This window comes from Chionomys nivalis, chromosome 19 (genome assembly GCF_950005125.1).
Source record: "Chionomys nivalis chromosome 19, mChiNiv1.1, whole genome shotgun sequence".
NCBI lineage: Eukaryota > Metazoa > Chordata > Mammalia > Rodentia > Cricetidae > Chionomys > Chionomys nivalis.
Window position 1 is genome coordinate 48,188,067 of NC_080104.1, and position 15,353 is coordinate 48,203,419.

Genomic DNA, 15,353 nt, shown 5'->3' on the forward strand with positions numbered 1-15,353 from the left:
TCTTGCTGATCTGGTCTAGTTTCCGTGGAGTGTCTCTCTCCAGAAAACCATAGTAAATTCAATTTATTTGGCTCCAGAGGCATGAGCTTGGTTTCTGCTAAAGCGTTTGTCAAGCCTCTGGAAGGCTGCGACTCTCTTGACCATTTCTAATTTTCCTTGTCTCAGGCACTAAAGAGCAGTGACTTTCTTAGTCCTGGCAATAATTTACATGTTTACCATCTATGACCCACAGGTGCTTTTTATGGGTCTCTCTCCAATAACATCCCCATAGACGATGTCTTTTTCCACGTTACTCCTATGGACAAGAGAACACCCTTGCTTCACAGTACTGTGACTGTCATTTCCAAAACTCTCTTTGTTACCAGACAAAGCAAGAGTTGGCAGCACAGAGCTTTGAAGGCTCTGGGTCAATCTGGCAAGGTTCCAATAACTTAGCTCACTTATTAATTTTACAACTGTCTCCTGGCTGCATAGCCTTTCAATTTACAAACAACATAGCTCTTCCACATCTTTCTCAGTGAGATTTTGAATCCAATTAAGGGGGGAAAACCCTACAAAATAAATAATAATAAAAGTTTGAAGACCATCAAACAAGGAAGCAAAAAATCATGCAGGTCTCTGGAGCCCGGACTTCAGCTCCCTCTCTGATGCTGATGCTTGAAAATATAATTTGCAGAACTTCATTGCAAGCATTCTAGATGGCAAACATATACCTCAAGTACTCATAATGCCCATCTCCCTCTCCTTTCGCCCTTCCCTCTCCTCTCTGCCCCTCTCCTATACTCCCCCCCCCCCCACACACACATACCCTATGGCAGGTAAATGCTCTAAGACTAAGCTAAAGCTTCAGCCTTCCTCTGATTTTTTTTTTTTTTTTTTTTTGAGTCAAAGTTTCACACTGTAGCCTGGGCTGGCTTAGAATTCACAGCAATCCCCCTGCCTCCACCTCCTGGAGTACCAAAGCCGCGACTAAGTATACCAAGGCTGTGCATTTCACTGAATGAGAGGCTGGAGAAGGCCAGCCTGCCTGATTGCCTCTGTTCTCTGGGAGTTTCATTTCTTCAAACTGGACAAAAACTTCAGTTCTAAAATTGCTTGAACAGCAGATTCTTTGGTTCTCTTGAGTTCCAGTTTCGCGAGTCACCACGAGGGCCAACTGAACTTTTCTGATGTGGGAACGACCTAGAGAACACTTGGATAGGAAAGCGAAGGGGAAATGCATCCTTGCCCTTCCCCCTTTCAGTCCTGCAGCACCTTGACAGCTCACATCCATTTGCTCAGAGTGGGGTGGAGGGCATTCCTGCCGATTCCCTGGTGTCCTGGGGGTGGGGAAGAGGGCAGGGATGGAGGCTGGCCCCCAGCATCCGCAGGAGGATGGGCAGCGCTGCAGGAAAACACCCGGGGGAGCCTGGGTGGTGCAGCCTCCGATGCCTTGCAGAGCCCAGCAGCCAGGAGAAGCTGGCTTTGGACTCCGTCTTTGAAGAGTTCTCTGGAAGTTGGAGGGGCGGGGCGAGCAGCGCTCTCCTGTCCTACCGGAGTCCTGCGCGGGAGTGTGAGGAAGAACTGAGCCTGTAGTCTCAGTCCCGGTGCTGTCCAGCTACTGTCCCGCTCCTGATCAGGGCTGCACACAGGGTGCTTGCCCAAAGGGTCGGCAGGGCGCAGGCGCCGGTTGGCAGAACGCACCGGCAGGATGGTGGGGTTGGTTTTGCTCAAGGCGCTGGTCACCAGGCTGCTGTTCGTGCTGCACTCTCTGGTCGCCGTGTGGCGAGTGACCTGGGTGAAGAAAGAGCACCGTTACTGGCTGCTGGCCCTGCTCAACCTCTTGCTGGTCCTGGAGACAGTGCTTACCCTCAAGTTCAAGCGCGGCAGAGGCTACAAATGGTGAGTGTCCTGGAAAGAGAGGAGGCAGAGGGTCCCGGGCATTGTTCATTATGGTCCTAGCAGGTGGCACCAAAGCCCTTGTCACTGCAGTGTGTGGTTTCCTCGCTGGCATTCGGGCCGGTTTGGTTCTCCGCTGAGCTCGCCAGCACGTGGGATGCGGTTACATCTTTTGGGCAAGCCAGTTGTATCTTGGGTTACAGCGTAGCCCTAGAAAGGCTGGAGTCTGGACCTATGTATGTACTTGGGTGATCCAGCTGATAGCCTTCACTAGAGGAGTGGAGCTGATCACTGCGTGAACTGCTTTGTAAGTTCGAGTGCGAGACTGACTCGGGACCAGTACAGGATGTACGTGCAAGAGTGTGCAAGAGTCGGGATGCCTTGCCAGGCATCGTGATCCTGGCAGAGCTGAGCGCTCCAGAGCGTACACTGTAAGGTGGCTCCCCCGCACCCACCTTTGGTTTTTAGCCCTCTTCCCTTCTTGCCAGCCCTCGGTGCGACTGTGGTTTTAGCCACTTCCAATTCCTTCCAACCCCAAACGTCCCTGGCTCTCGAGTGTGAAACCAGTTTCAGGTGTCTGCGTTTGGTGGCTTTGAAACTTGGCAGCCTACCTCATCAGGCATGATTTGTGCTAGGGATACTGAAAGAGGGACCAGCAATGATTTAGTCTTAACCACATATCATGGGAACTCAGGGTTCCTTCCGCTGGTGGCTGCATTTCCTCCTATAGACTGAATGCAAGTGAAAAAGGTTGACACAAAGATTGCCCATCTACTTGCAGAGAGCACCCGCAGCCACCCACCGTTCCCTTCCAGGGCAATTCCATCCCAAACTTCTCCAACTTAGGCCTTTTTCCTCGAGGAAGACGACGGTGGTATTAGTTTATTTATTAACCGCATGCACTTTGCTCTTGTATTAGCTGTCACGTTAAGAGACAGAATCCCCTCCGCAACGGAGTTCAAAAAGGTATATTTCATAGTCACTGTGAAAGAAGATGTTCACCTTTGAAGATGAGGTGAACATGACTTTAGACCTCTGCTTTTGAGAAATGTCTAGAATTATCAATACTCAAGTCCTTGGGGGGCTCAGGGCAGCTGGCAGAGCCAGGGTAAGCATGGTACTTCCCATCCCCCTTACCACAAACAATTTATGAAGCATGAGGCTTTTGTGGTACTTTCTAAGACATAAAGGGGAGAAACCAACGGGGAGAGATGTTACGTTCACCTGCGCATTCTATAATAGAAACATTTGAAGTGTTTTTGTCTCTTTTACCCCTTAGTTGTAACACACTAGAGTAGACATATCTTGCATCACAGGAGGAAGTGTGAAGTGCAGTGTGAAGCAGTCCGGACACCAACCACGAGCACTTCTGGCACAAATGTAGATCTCAGGGAGGAGTCAACTCAGCGAAACCTGAAGTAACCCCTTTCTCCCCAAGAGTAGGCCAGAGCCATTCAGCTCCTGTGGTCACACCAGAACTGGTGGAATACACATCACAGCCTTCTGTGTGTTCGCTGACTCAGGCTGTCATGGCACTTCCAACAAGGAAGGGGAAAATAATCTGGACAAATTGTACATGGGTCAGTGAGTCAGATAAATGGGTAACTGGAGTCATGTTGGTGTTTAAGCTGTGGACTGCAGAATTGGGCTTAAAAATAGGATAGATTGTGGGCGTTCCTTCTTACTTGCATAAACTTCAATGGATTTACTTCGTGTCTCCAAGCTTCAGGGTTGGATCTGCAAACATGTATTTCACAGGTTGTTGGAGGATTATGTGAACTTATATATGTTGAGAGTTAATGAATCATAAGAGGCTCTTTTTATACCCTGATTTTTTTCATTTCTTTCACACTAAAATATTCTATGCCAAAATATCAGCTAGACACATTTTATTCTTGTGTGAGTCGAAGAACTTTAGCAGAGGGACTATTTAGTAAGCCATTGGTTCAGAGTGCAAAACGGGGAAAATCCTTCCGTTTCAAGCTATAGAGCTCTGCTGTGTGTTCTGTATTACATCACTGGTTCAAGAGAAAGTTTGCTGGCTTGATATCCCAGCCAATATTTGAAAGTACGCACGCAGGAAAGTTGATACATTTGGCTCATTACAAAAGTTCATGAGCAAATGGGCATACGTAAAGTGGTGCGAATTGTCTGCTCGCTCTAGTTCTACCCAATCCCCAGGCTACTTCTTTGATGCGACAGGAGGCACGCTGTAAGCCAGCCTGTGAAGATGGTCATTTGTACTGTAGATAAAAACCACAAACAATGGGCTGCGAAAAACATAAATGAAATTATCCTTGAAATAACATGATGGCAATGGGAAAGGCTTTGATTTGGGGCCTATTTCATTCTAGGTTGGAGTTTTCTGAGAAAAACATGGCATTAAGCATTTTCTGTTTGGGTGTGTTAAGAACTATATTCTATCCCAAATTACTAGCTGATAGAATCAAAGAGAGAAAAAACAAACACTATAGTAATATCTATGCTAACTATCTACAGTGAAATACAACATGTATTATCTATATGAGAAAATGTAATTTTATATAGCTGTATGTGTAGATTCACATGAACTGAGATAGATAAATAGGTAGATAATTTTTTGAACCAGGGGCCTTCTTTCTATTTTGCAATCTGCCCAAAGAATCTATATGTAAAGAAACAAGCCAGAACATTAACTTCGCCCCACATATTGGTGGAAAATTATGTTGAGAAAATTATAGTGAGAAAATTATGGTTTATTCATACTGATACTATTGAAAAGGGTGAGATAGTGTTTATCCACTGTAGTAGAGTATTCTCCGCTGTGTATCATCAGGACAGGGCAGTTATAGATTTCTTTGTTATGGCTCATTTGTTACAAGGATGGACTTGGAAGAGAATTATACATTTTTTTCCAATTGGAAACACTTGTTACACCCATCAAAAAAGAAGAAGAAAAAGATGTGGCTGAATGAGAACAATTGCAGAAAAGAAGAATAACAAGGAAGAGCGGGAGAAAAGAAGTATCATTTAGCTCTGTTTCCTTGGTTTTTATTATTTCACTTTTCTGGAAACCAATCCAACTGATATATGGATTGTCATTTAGGTAAAGCCGAAGCACACAAGACAGTGTTTCAGTCGCTTCTTAGCCAATAGTGCTAGGGAGTAGGAGGCCATCTCAACATTCACCCTTCCCCCATATTGAAAAATCAGTTGATTCCAGTAGCGTCCAAACAATGGCTATGACAGACTGGAGGGAGACAAGAACAGCTCCATCCTGCAGGCAGACATAAGCCCGCATACACAGGGAGTAGAAAATCCCTTTGTAATAACTAGTGCACCTATGAACTTCCTTTTTACTCTTTCAGGCTGGTTTGAATATTATTCATTTTGTTAAAATTTAAACCTGGACCCTGAAAAGCTGAACGAGGGATGGCACCAATCCTGGTGCTATAAAGGACAGTGGGGATTCGATTTCTCCATGCAGCAAGCATACACATGTCTCCAAGGACATCTTCCCAGCCCTTTGGAAGGGAAAAGTGGAACTAGATGCTGAGCTCAGCTGCACAGGGACAAGGAGCATTACAACATCCCGACTAACTTGCCAGCTGGAACTGTTAATGCTGGAATCCTATAGAATACAGAGGGCGGGCGGACCCACCAGTGACACACCCGGAAGGAATGCCAGGGGCCTTGCTTTTCATTCCCCTAGTGTTCACACTACCTGAATCTTCATCTGTCTTTCTCCAAGATGGAAATCAGCATCACTTAGTTTAATTTGTTTCTTGATCTTTTTTTTTTTTTTTATTTTCAGTTGTCTGGGCAAAGATCCAATGGATCTGTGAATTATCGTTTAGGTAAAATCAAACACAAGACAATATTCCAATTGCTTCCCAGCCAATAATGATAAAATACTCCTCAGGGGATAGGAAATTTACCCAAGTTTGTGATAAGTTTGAGGCCTATGTGCTTGGAAGGAGGTAGTAACTGAGAATAACAAAGAAAAATTCTAAGGTGAAATTACTGGCAAAAGTACAGACTTTTAACCACAGATCTTTCTTCATCAGAACATTAATAATGTGAAGGATTTGTGACCCTTTGAACTAGTGGGTATGACCTTTGTCATCTCTCCTTTATTTTTCCTTTATGGTTGGTTAGGCAAAAGCTGTTTTTTGTTCTTGTTTTGTTTTCTAGACAGTCCTCTGCAGTCCTGGTAGCCTTCACCCTGTGGCATTCTTTCTTTCTCCTGAGTGTGATGGTTGTAGATATAGGCTACCTAACCAAATTGACAATTATTTGTGTGAGAAGTAACAACAATAGTGTACAAGGTACTATGGCCTGACAAAAGTAACAGGAAACAAAGAAAAAAATAAACCTAAAAATTTAAATAAAATATAACATTTTGATCAAATGCTGTAATGTGTGGAATGACAATCATTGAGAATCTTTAGCGTTTATCGAGTTTCAAGGTCTGCCAGATTCTACACACGTGGTCCCATCTATTTCAACAACTACTACATTTTTATCCCCCTATTTTCCCTATTTTCATACGGGAAACTGAGGCACAGAGTTGTTAAATCTTTTCCCCGAAGCTTACAGAGTTGGAAAGGACGAGGGAGGGAGTCATGAAAACTCTCAGATCCCATCCTTGTCTGCTGTGCTCTTCAACGTCCCAGAGGAGCCAGGGCTGGCAAGCACCAGCAGGCAGGGCAGAGAACTTTGCAGCATCTGGGCTGCAGCAGGATAAAAGGGTGAGACCTGCATCTGGAGGGAGGGAGTCAAAATCCAGCTGGGAGGAAGGACACTCCCAACTGGCAGAACAGGGACCCTGGAGCCTCACCCTTCATTCAAGCACAAGACACAGGGCCAGCACTCATTCGATGTAGTGGATATGCAAATGTGGAAAATATGGAAAGAAGTTGAAGTAAATTCCTTCCCCCGGTCATTTCGTGTTTTTAATGAAGGAGATGAGAACAATCACTAAAGAAGTGCCTAATTAGTAAACTGATGGACTAACGTATCGAATGAACAAATGCTTGATATAAATAATGGGCACCTGGGTGATGTGATGACAGCAGTGTGAAACAGGTAGGTTCTGCTTGGTAGCCAGAGGGGTAGTTGGACTGGGCAGAGGTTTTTGAAGTGACGTGGTCTAGATTCATTACTTTTCTGTTGCTTTAAAGAAATATCACGGTCAAGGCAACTTGCAGAAGACTCTGCTTTGTCTTCTGACCCCAGATGGTGGGGAGCATGGCAGGAGACAGAGAACTCACATCGTGAATCACAAAGGCAAATCAGAGAAAGCAAATTGGAAAAGGTGCAAGGCTTTTAATCTCAAAGTCTACGTTCAGTGACATACTTCTCTCAACGGGGCCACACCTCTTAAACATCTCCAAACAACTACATTGAAGACCGGGGGCCAAGTAGTCAATGCCTCGGGCTATGAGAGATGTTTCTTATTCAAACCATCAAAAGAAGCTGACGTATTAGAATCAAATAAGGAGAAGAAATAATCAAAAGGGGATAATATTTGTGAGCCTTGAGACACATCCCCCAAATGTGAGTCATTTCCTTGTTATGCTACTTTAGTAAAACAATTGTATTTGGTTTTCTCAGGCATGGGTTCTGTGGTAGGTTGAGAATAATTGGCCCTCATAATCCCTTATGGAGTACCACTATTAGGAAGTGTGGCTTTGTTGGAGTGGGTGTGTCACCGTGGGGGAGGGCTTTGAGGTTTTCTATGCTCAGGATACCGCCCAGTGTCTCTGTCAACTTCCAGCTGCCTGCAAGATGCAGGATCCTCAGTTATTACCCCAGCACCATGTCTGCCTGCACCCGAATTAAACATGTTTTTTAAAGAATTGTCTTGGTCATGGTGTCTCTCCACAGCAATAGGAATGTTAACTCCTTAACTCAAATCAGATTATGTTGTCCATTTTCAATCTCACTAATCTTTGAGACCCCAGAAAGGATGAAACAGGGACTTTTGAAGGGAGCCCCAGGCCAAGTCAGGCCTTCTCTCAGAAGGTAGACTGTGCTCTGCCTAATCTCACCCTCACTTGCTGTTCATATCTCCTGAAAGTTCTCTGGAATTTTAGCTCTTTCAGTAAAATTTCCACTGTGAATCAGGTTTTCCGTCCCCGTCTGCAGTGAGTCAATGTGTATCCCAGATCTCATAACATTATCTTCTCAATTTTCTCTTTCTTCTGGTAGGCTTGCCGGGGTTTATGTGCTATAGGCTGAGCCTCCATCTCAGTAGAGAAAGATAAATTAGGTGATAGTGAGTTTGGAAACACACACTGTTTACCTCCCCTCCAATTGCTTTGTTTCTTGTCGTTCATGTCAAGGCTCAGTCCTGGTCTTCTCTTAGGGTACTTCTGAGATGGACTGTCAAGGTAAAGCCAGGGGTCTCTCCTTTTCTTTCATGAGGGGCTGGTGACAAATGTAATAGTGACCCTTGAGTTAGAGTAGGATATCAAGGAAATTGAAGCCCTGGCTGATGTCCAAACTTAGTCTGTGAACATACACAGTGGATAACTTTTAGAACTGAAATCAAGGTGACTGACATCTTTTGATTCATTTTTCTTATCTTAGAGCAAAACAGAGAAAAAGAATCAATGTGGGTAGCTCAAATACATCAGCACAGACATATCCCTGCTTCTATATTTCCTATGTTTCTCCTCAGAGCAGGGAGGTTATTGTGTGTGCAGCATTGGAACAAATGTGGACTGTTGGATTTTTCTCCAGCAGCAGAGAAGTTGTATTCACATCGAAGCTGAGTTCCTTGTGTGGGGGCCCCCATATTGCTTTATAAATTCTTCTGAAGGATTAATATCAGGAGACTGAAGCCCCAGGTGCATCAACCATGTGGTTAGGGAAAAGCAGTGGTTTTTTTTTTTCTTTTAAAAATTATACTGTATGTACCATAAGAAGTTCTTGTTCAAAGGTCACATAGAAATGATATTTAAGACACAGGAAATTGCTCATACAAAGTGGCAGGGTGGGTAATGACCAGGTTCCCTTTTTCTGAATGTAAACTTATTACCCACATATATGTGTATATGTGTATATCCATATACATATGCATTATGTATCTGTGTTGTATAGATGTATATAAACACACACACATATATATGCATGTAGTACATACATATATATGTATATATTAGAGAATTATATTTTAATTGTGGTTTATATGTTGGGCCTGATACAGGTAGACAATATGTAACTGACTTAACTTATGCATGTATTAGAGTAAAGATTAGTCATTCTTAAGAGAATAAAATCCCTCCTTTCACTTGCTTTCCATTTTTATGAATCCCTCTGCTTTCTACTTTCTTAGATATACTTCTTGTCTTATGTAATGTTTTAGTTTACCTAAATTAGCCAACTGATAGCTTGGTTGTGTTATTCCTGGGCAGTCTCTGGTAATAGTGATGAGGATGGTGAAGATGAAGATGATAATTATGGGGTGATAATGAAAATTATAACAATCACTAGTCATAGCATACTCAGGACACACCAAAGCTTTTACATAGCCATTATCTTCTGTAATTCTCTAATGACATTATAAATTCATTTCCCTTTTTTTAAATGCTATCTTAGTGTGACTATACTCATGCACAGCAAAGTGATTTGCCTAAGGTCACAGATAGTGGCAATAAGCCAAGATTTCCGTTTCATTGTCTCCTCTTGCTATCAGGTATAGGTTGTTTTCCATAAGGCAGAAAAATTCGTGCTAAACACATGGCTCACACATTCATGTGCAAACAAATGCTCTTGTTAAAGCTAAATAGGTTATAAAGAAAAGAAGAAGAAATGAATTCTACATGGCTTCAGGTTGGATCTTCAAGCAAAGATTCAACCTTGCCTACAGAAAAGAGTAAACATATATTATTATCTTTATGCATAATAAGATAAATTACAATTATACATAAATAACATTCATAATATATTTTATGTTATCAGGCATCACAAAAATCCCTATAATCGTGACCAACTTAATCTCACTTATGCATTACTAAAAAAACATTTATCCTCAATAAACAAACATTGCTCATACAAGGTGTTGTGCGGAATATAAGGTTTGTGCAGCTGCATGTGTCATGTGAAGAAAATAAAAGAATATCCAACTAATTCTGTCCAGGGTGCAGTAAGGCTGGAGGGTCAAGACACAATGGCACAGGCAGCCGTTGCCTGAGACGCAATGACACAGGCTGCGGAACTGTCATGACAAGAATCCTTAAGGTTGTTTCTCAGAACCGGTTCATGTGAAAAGGTGTCATGATTTCCTATGCTGAGAAATGTTTTATGCTAAGAATCACACATGGATCCCTGAATCGATCCATACTCTTCCCCTGACGCGGATTTAGTTGTGAGGCAAGATCCAGAAGTTCAAATATCAGCTATCAGCTGTCTGATTGTAATAAAGCTGGCCTTGCTTCAAACACGCTCTTGGGGATTCTGAGATTGAGTACAGTGTGGAGAGTACAAGTTTCCCTTCCCACTTACATCATAATTTCAGGAGTATGCCTTTTACTTTAAAAATTATTAACAAATCATTAATTAAGAATTCTAACATTCACCTCCAAAATTGTCTCTCTTAATAGAACCTACAAGGAATCTAAAGTACAACGAGTGGCTTTTCCATTGCAAGGTGTCGTCTAAATCCTTTCAAAAATTCTGCTTTCCTCTCTTGCCAGCGTCTGTCTAGCAGACTTACATAGGATAAATTAAAACAAATCTATTGTCTGATTGATAATCATTAACATATGCCCAGTCTGTATCTTTGGGGATTCTTATGAGCTTATGGGCACTCAGTAATGGCTTCCCTTGCCTGTGGAAGGCACCTGCAAAACCATCTGGGAGTAGGGATGGAGGGGGAGGGTATTTTACTTTAAGAAATAAAGAATGGTTGCTGGTGTCAAGACCCTGACTTCCCAGGAGTTCAGAGGCTATAGTCATGCAAAAGCCTTGGGTTCACTGCTGAGATGCTGCAGAAGGACAGGTTAAGTACCAAGGTGTTGACAACCATCAATCCCCTGACACTCACAGTCATCCCCTGTTGAGGGGCCAGCAGGGATGTCACATATTCTGAAATTCACGGAGAGAAAGCAGCCTACTGATGAAGATGCCAAGGAATCCTTAAATCGGAACTCAAGCCCCAAAGCAGAACAACAATTTTCAAAAAAACAGCATTTCCAGAAATCATACTGAGCATATTTAAGGGGCCTTAACATTAAATTTTGAAATTTGAGTGTGTGATCCTTGCAACTCCAATCTGTTCTATAGTGTGTCAAATACCATGAGGTGAAATAGAAATTAAATCTGTAGAAGTAATTTTTGAATGCTATTTTTTGCTTCATTTAAATATTACCCTATGTTCACATTTGTATACATGATTGGAAAGCCGGAATAAAGGAAAGCCTAATGTCACAAGTGATATTATAGCTAATTTCCTCCCATGTGTGTGTATATAATGTTGCATGTCTAAAAAATGAATGGGTGTTACATTTTCAGTAAGAACAATAATTGTCATTTTTTTTAGAAAGAGCAAAATTGAATCCTAATTTTAGACTAATGCTGAATTGAAATAAATAAAATCCACCCCAGCACTAAAGTGCTAAATGCCATGACATAATCATTTTATGAAAAGCACCATAATTTGTTGAAATGACTACTTTGTATGATAAATAGCATTTTAGTTTTAGTACAAAGTGAAAGGGAAAAAAAAATCAGCCAGTACATCTTTTGAAGAACTCAACGCTAAGCTGGGTGTAGTGGTGCTTGCCACCAACCTCAGCACCGGCAAGATGGAGGAAGAAGAAGCCAGAGTTCAATGTCAGCCTGAGTCATCTGATATCCTACTTGAATAGAGAAGGACAGAATATAGGAATAGGAAGTGAGGGAGCTCAGAGAAGTGTTGAAAAAGACATCGGTGCTCATATTGTCAGGAAATAAAACCAAGCCATCTAATTTATTAAGCAGCAAATAATTACGTTAATAATTACGTTAGTACCCACAGGAAAATCATAGGACATATTCGTTTGGTTGGAGAGAATTGGTATGCACGAAAAAAATCTTAAATGAAATGTTAAGATAGAACACACATCTGAGCAAAATAATTTGGTGTTAAAATAGCAGCATCCGACAACTTTAATTCTCTGACATAATTGAGATAGTAATATATTTGAGTTTCTCCAAGAAGCTAGTTCGTTGGTGATTGGCTATTGTCAGTGGTACAAATGTCCCACTTGGATGTGTCATAGTCATTGTCCAGCAGTATAATGTGTGACATTTTCATGAAGAAGTTTCCAGAAATCTAACTCATTTGATTTCTGAGCTGGCTAGATCCTCTTGTGGCATTAGTCCTCAAGCAAGTTGCTTGGAACCGAATTATTCCTGAAGCTGAGACAAACAAAACAACAAAACAAAACAAAAACAAAGCTCCCAAGAAAGACCATATGAATTGATTGATTACACAGGAAGACATGGGAGAAGATTCAACTTATTAATTTTAAAATCCAATCTCTCTTTGGTTCCAAAACTGAACAGTATTGATGATACAAAATCAGTACTACAGACCTGAGGCAGTAAGATGGCCTAATGGGTAAAGACACCTGCTGACAAGTCCTTGGACCCGAGTTCAATCCTCAGAAGCCACTATGTCCACAAATTTGTCCTCTGCCTTACATGTATGTGTTGTGCCATGCGTGCATGCAGCATACACAGAATAAATAAATTATAAAGACATTTTAAAAGATACTCCGGTCCTTCAAACTAATACAACATAGCTATCTTCTCAGGATGAGACACTGCACTTCTAACAGCAGGAAAAAAAAAAAAACATTAGTTTCATTCAATAAAATTAATTTGTGGTTTTATTTCAAGAAGGTATTTCTAATCAAGCCAGGGTCCTTATCAAATCACTAAGTGATTGTGCCAGGCACTCCAAAGGAGCAGAGGGTGTTCTTTAATTAGGAGCAGATAGTCAAAATTGCATGTGCACTAAAATTTTGGATACTTGGGGGAAGATATATAACCCAATGATATCTAACACACGAACACCCATATATAATTATAAATTTAGAAAGCATATGGAGAACATGCATGGAAGGAAAGCTTGAGACTTGAGTGGCATGTCAAAGATTTCTAAAGGAGTCCCTACGCCCCCACATTGTTGACATGAACCGGGTAGAAAGAAATAGGCTGCACTGAAGAAAGAGAGGCAGACACATGCCATACGTGAAGGTCTGAGACAGGGAGGCGCACGTCATCTCTAGCACTGGAAGAAGGCTGCAGAAGCTTGGTAAGGAAGAAGAGTAACACAGCCCAGAAGCAAGCAGGGCTCAGAGTGGGCCTCATCTTAGAGCTAAAAATGGATAAGTGGCCTACACACTTCACTTCGCAAAGGTTAAATGTGAAGCCAGTGGTTGGGGTGTCCTCGGCCGTGCTAACTGTCCCTTCTCATTTAAGCAGTTTTAAATAGGTTTAATTGTGAGAATCATAGTTTAAGAACAGAATTGGTCTCAGGTTCTCTTAAGAAGTCACTCTACTAAAAGGACTAAGTAATTGTTATGCATCGTCACCCATGTGTAGCCATGGGCAATTTCAGACTGAGCCCAGAGAAGGCAGAAGCTATGTAATCGAGCATCTGAAATGTTGGTCACATGGCTCACATTGCTTCTGCTAACACTCTAACCAGCCTATGTCTCAAAACGTAAAAAAGTTTTCCAACATGAAGGAAAGGAAGAGGCGGTATTCCGATTCAGGTCTTCCAAATGTGACCATTTCTAATGGGCATTCTGCCTCAAGCACTGGAGTGGAGAAGTGGCTCAGCAGTCAAGAGCACTTGCTGCTCTTCCAGAGGATTCAACTTCACTCCCTAACCCCCATTCCAGGCAACTCACAACCACATGTAGCTCTTCCAGGACCAGATCTGATGCTGCCTGCTGGTCTCTGTGGATACTTGCACAAATGTGGATACACACAAACCTAAAAATGTATATTAATCTTTAAAAAAATAAATGGCAAGTAATAATTGCTCAAAGGCCATGACTCAAAGAACATCTTTGGTGCTGGACTTGCAGAAATAAAAGGTCTAGGTGCATGTCAGTAGACTCATCCATTTTACCCATTCATTTACTCTTGATTCGTAAATACAAGCATTTAAACAGCTAAAGTTTGCTGAACAAACACGAGCTGAACACAGGATAGTTAGGTATCTTTGAGACAGGAAAAGAAACAATCAAAGAGAGGGAAAAGTCGGGAGATGCAGGGTCTGCCTTCGGAGAGCTTCAATTCAAAAAGCTGGTCTAACATCCACATGGTTGCAAAATCACGCAGTGTCTCAGCAAGGCAAATTCTGAATATTGCCTGCCATGCCCTGCCAGAGCAAGTCCGATGTAAATGGGCAGATAGGTCCAGAAGATTATTCCAAAAAAGTTTCCATTGTTTGGGGGAGATGTCCACATTTAAAGGCACTTCACATTTTTTCTTTATAGCTCAGCTGTAAAGGATGCTGTTCTAAACCCAGGCCCATTGTTTGTTAGAGGAGGCTGTGGATAGACTTGAGTAAATTAATTCCTCTATTGATTCTTTCACCTCCTTCTCTATGTCAGATAACTCTACTAAAGAAGGGTTGAAGAAAGGGAACCTCTTCCAAATTGTTTTTGCTTTAACAGCACTGGGGTTGGAACCCAAGACGCCAGCAAAGTACGACATCACTGACCGAGTCCTCATTTCTGCTTATTTTGATTTGCTTTGTCTTAAAAACACAGCAAGTTGGCTTATTGAGTCACTAGTCTTGACGGGATGTGGTTGGGGTAAAGGAAGGTAAAACGGATCATGGAGTCCTTGACTATCGGATGAGAGTGGTTAGACTTTCTATATTACAGCAGAGAGAAAATCCTGAATCTTGAGGAGCACGTACGTGCGTGCGAGCGTGCGTGCGTGCGTGCGTGCGTGTGTGTGTGTGTGTGTGTGTGTGTTTGGAGAGCCAGTCTCCTAATTAGGGAACATACACTGAAATGGATAATATTTTTTCTAATTAAAGAAATGAATCTAATGCATCAAAGACATTAAGGTCATTGTTTTATTTTCAGCTTCCACTGAGAGCTATTGTGTGCTCAGCCTAATACTTCCCCATCTTACTATTGTAACAACATTACTAGGCATCCAGTAATAGTCTCCAGATTAATTTGAGGTTAGCAATCTTTCGCTTCAGCCAACATTCAGTGCAAACAAACAAAAACAATTGCCAGCGTGCAGCTTGCCCTCTGACCAGAATTCACTTCCTTCCCATGTCACACGGTAGCGCTTCCTCACGCTTTCTGTGGCATAGATGGTCAAACAGTTGATGGTTTCTTTCATTTAAGAGCATGCTCAACATGGGTTTTTGACATTTTCCTGCAGCTCAGACATCTTCCATATCAGATTTTAATAATATCTGGACCCATAACCTTTTGCTTCAAAATTGGTTTTGGCAAGAAATCAAA

At 42.0% G+C, this 15,353-nt stretch overlaps 1 protein-coding gene across 1 annotated transcript in view; it reads left to right on the plus strand.

Moving 5' to 3' along the window:
- Positions 1-1,690: 1,690 nt before the first annotated feature.
- Positions 1,691-15,353, plus strand: part of Tmem26 (transmembrane protein 26) — a 43,231-nt gene continuing 29,568 nt past the window's right edge. The window contains exon 1 of the mRNA XM_057751367.1: positions 1,691-1,881. Coding sequence (XP_057607350.1) covers positions 1,691-1,881 — 191 coding nt within the window. The remainder of the gene's footprint in view (positions 1,882-15,353) is intronic.